Consider the following 3,743-nt stretch of genomic DNA (forward strand, 5'->3'; position numbering starts at 1 on the left):
TCACAGGATAATTATCTTGTAATTGTAGTATTTTTCTATGTCACATTGACAGCGGATTGATGTAACCCTTGATAGAAAGTAGGATGTCTATTGATCGGTTCGATTTGATTTTATGTATCATCAATTTGATTTATCGATGTTTGATTTCTAAATATGCTAAACCAATAATCAAATCAATAAGATATTTTTCACTGTTGATTTTTGGTTTATTAATTTTTAATCCTTAATAATTCGATTTAAGATAAGAAAATACTCATAAAATAAAAAAAAAATAGTTACTAAGATGAAAAAAAATGAATGTAAGTTACAATTAAAATCCTACATAATTTATTTTAATTTACAAGAATCCTCAAATTTCAACTACAGTAAATGTTAGTTAGGAGAAATTAAGAGAAATATGTGTGTAAAAAAAGTAATTTTCTATATTCTCATTGGGTTATCGATTTATCCGATAACCCAATAAGAAAAAATCAAATCGAACCAACAATTTAAAAAAAAAAAATTATAAAACTATTAAAAAATCGTTAAGTCAATAAACCAATAACATTTTTATCGATTCAATTTTTGCACACTCCTAATAGAAAAGCTTGAAGAACACGAATTAGAGTAGAGGATTAATGAATAGAAGTTAATTTATAACAGTAGGAAAGTGATTTATCTGTATCTACACCTAAAATTTAATGCTCATGGTATTTCGGACTTTCGGTGATGTCTATAGTTTCAAATAGATAATTTATAATATTATCTTGTGAATGTTTATTTCCTTTATTATCTAATAATCTGTTATATTATTTTTTTATATGTTTTTCTACTTTTTCATTTGTTGAATTACTATCAGTCTTGAGTCTGAGTCGAAAGTATATCGAAAATAGATGCTCTAATTGATCTCAAGTAATGGTATAGACAATGCACACTTTACCCACACTCCACTTTGAAAATACATTGAATATTAGAAGTGGATGGACAATAATTCTAAAATAACTTAATTTCTAAGGAGTTGGCTATAAAAACCAGAAGAATCCATTTAGAGTGAAGGTGGAAAAGTCCATCATCCTCTTTAATTCTGACAGTTTTTGCAGAAAAGTGTAAAGCAAAATTGCCAGAATGAAAGAAAGAAAATTTTCCATCTTACCTTAGGTCATCATTTGTCAGCACATATGCAGACAGATATGACACTCCTTCCCAAACTTCAAAGCGAAACTCCCATTGCCAACTTGCTCCCACTTTCACATTTCCATTCTCCCTTTTGCAACTTGGGTTTTTTTTGGTGTGATTTTCAATTGTGTAACAGTAAGGGGAAAAAATGAGACCAAAATTCAACTGAGATGAAAGGAACTTGTTCTTCACCAAAAAAAGAAACCAACCTTTAGAGCTTTTCTGAAAACAGTTCTGTTTGGTCTTTGAAAAATTTGCACTCTGATTTACAACTTTACTGATTCAAATCCACAGTTTAAGGTCATTATTCTACCTACCTAACACACCAGTCCAAACATTTTTTACCTAATTAAAATAAGAATAAGATCTAAGTGCGCCACTAATTAAAATTTAAGATCTACGTACACCACGTTGTCGTGGTTGCAAGGCCTGTGCTTTTAGCAAAATAAAGTACTACTTGTATCTTTTGTTGATATTGTGTATATAATACTACATACTCATTACCAATGAATATTTAACCAAGTGCTCAAATAATGTTTTAGAAGACGAGAGTAATCATCAATGAAAACATGAAAAATCAGTGCAAAATGTTAATTACTACAATTAGTACCAAAACATTCTCTTCCCTCCCTACTAAATAAACAACAAAAAAGGAGGCTAATCCAGTAGTACATTTTTTAATTAACATAAAAGGTACTAAAAAAAGCTAAAGTCAACTAAATAAACTAAACAAAAAACAATCAGAATCCTTAACCAAAAATAAAACCAGATTAGTGAGGAAAATATGACAGCAAAAGCGAACACAGTTCCAAGAAGCTCAAAAAAAAAAAAAAAAAGGAAAAAAACAGACCCACCAAAGCTGTCGCTACATCCAGGCCCGAAGAAAGGCTAAACCACTTGAAGAATTTAGTCCGATGTACCAAAGCTCCTGCTGTGTCAAGATCCGAAGAAAGACCGAACCACTTCCAAGAATTTAGTAAGGTGGTGGTTGTGGTTGTCTAGCAGTAGGTGCCCATATCACATCAGAAGGCAAATGACAACTATACATCGACATCCCACAATTCTCCGGCGCCGTCGTTGACGGTGGATGTCCACTATCTCCTCCACCTGAAACCTCCTGATGCGATGGCGAACCACAACCCTCATTTCCGCCACCTGAAGTCCTGCCTATCTCCTCCTCAACTGGTAACCTATGATAAGATGGACCATTGAAAGTAGCAGCTATTAAGTACACAGTCCCTGCTGTTACAAGTGGTCCTATTACTCCCCCACCTACAACTTGACCTTGTGGACCTGCTAATGAAATTGTGAACCCATTTGCTATTCCATTATTTGATGGAACATTCACATTAGGTTGAACAACTGTTGCTGAAATGGAAAGGATATCAAATCTGCCATGAAAGGTCACGGTCGAAGCCGGCGTTGTTGACGGTTGACGGAGAGTAACATTCGTTACAGTACCTGCAGAGATAGAATCATATTTGTTCTTCAGTTTTGTACTAGAATATTTAGTTAATTAACATTTAAATTACACTCTTCTGCTCGACTACCTGAACCGTTGAGAACACAGAGTCCCATATTCCGTTTTCTGCAAAACTTGGTAACAGAGCTGATAATATCAACACCAGATGGAATTTCGAGTATATAAGGACTCATAGAAGGTTCAGCATCACGTGTAATGATAACAGGCGGTTTAGGTTTGTTCTTCGAACCAGGCGGACGGCCACGGGGACGACGAACAACCTCGATAGTAGCACCATCGTTGCCACCAGCAGTGGAAGGCTGCTGCTGTTGTGGCGGAGCTATGGCATTAACTGGTTGTGGATTTAAAGGGTCGTTTCTTTCTGCAGGACTCATTCGATGTACAGTACTGTCTGCTTCCTCTGAGGTCTGGCATTCGCGAGTCAGTTGAAACGCTGGATGGTGAAAACCTTGCTGTTGATGTTGATGATGAAGTGAAAGATTTTGCTGGAAATTCTGAGGAGATTGTTGTTGTTGTTGATGATGAGGATGAGGATGAGGATGAGGATGATGATGAAGTTTACCGAACATAGTGTTTTTGTTACTACTAGTACTAGAATGATCTTTTCTCTCTTCTTCTAGTACATATTCTCCCTTCATTTAGATAAATAATTAAAATTATACTATATTTCCTTTATACTAAAAAAAAAATATACAAGATAGTGTAGTGTAGATGATTGGATTGTGGGTATGGGCAATCCAATAACAATAAAGAAAGAACAGGAGCAGTACTGAATGTCCAATTTGATGAGCAGATAAGGGGGAAAAGGATAGAGATAAATGAAAGAGAAATTGGGTTTTGGAATTTTGCTTCAAAGGGTAATAAATGAATATAGAATTTGAGAGGGGGGTTGGGTGGGGAGGTGGGTGAGCTTGGAAACTAAGTAAAGACTAATGGCGCCGCTGGTTGAAGGCAAAAGAGTAGGCTCCACATGTTGCAGTATTTGGTTAGCTTGAACTTCTACTCACCGCCATACAGCCCATACTTTTCAAAATTCTCTTCTTTTTTTAACTATCAAATGAAACTCCAAAATAAAAGAGGAGGGTTCAATAGTCAATAGGGATGA

At 35.0% G+C, this 3,743-nt stretch overlaps 1 protein-coding gene across 1 annotated transcript; it reads right to left on the reverse strand.

Moving 5' to 3' along the window:
- Positions 1-1,696: 1,696 nt before the first annotated feature.
- LOC107867362 (AT-hook motif nuclear-localized protein 17) lies at positions 1,697-3,524 on the reverse strand. Its single transcript, XM_016713549.2, has 2 exons — positions 2,706-3,524; positions 1,697-2,616 (listed from the first exon to the last, which is right to left on the reverse strand). Exons 1-2 carry the CDS (start codon positions 3,274-3,276, stop codon positions 2,129-2,131), a joined length of 1,059 nt encoding a protein of 352 aa, XP_016569035.1. The 5' UTR covers positions 3,277-3,524; the 3' UTR covers positions 1,697-2,128.
- Between the last annotated feature and the right edge of the window lie 219 nt (positions 3,525-3,743).

Source organism: Capsicum annuum, chromosome 4 (genome assembly GCF_002878395.1).
Source record: "Capsicum annuum cultivar UCD-10X-F1 chromosome 4, UCD10Xv1.1, whole genome shotgun sequence".
In the NCBI taxonomy this organism is placed as follows: Eukaryota; Viridiplantae; Streptophyta; class Magnoliopsida; order Solanales; family Solanaceae; genus Capsicum; species Capsicum annuum.

Excerpts from the sequence above, each read along its gene's own strand:
- LOC107867362 (XM_016713549.2), bottom strand. The coding sequence starts at position 3,276 with ATGAAGGGAGAATATGTACTAGAAGAAGAGAGAAAAGATCATTCTAGT. Across the intron at positions 2,617-2,705 it reads CTGTGTTCTCAACGGTTCAG|GTACTGTAACGAATGTTACT; the intron begins GTAGTCGAGCAG and ends CTATCTCTGCAG.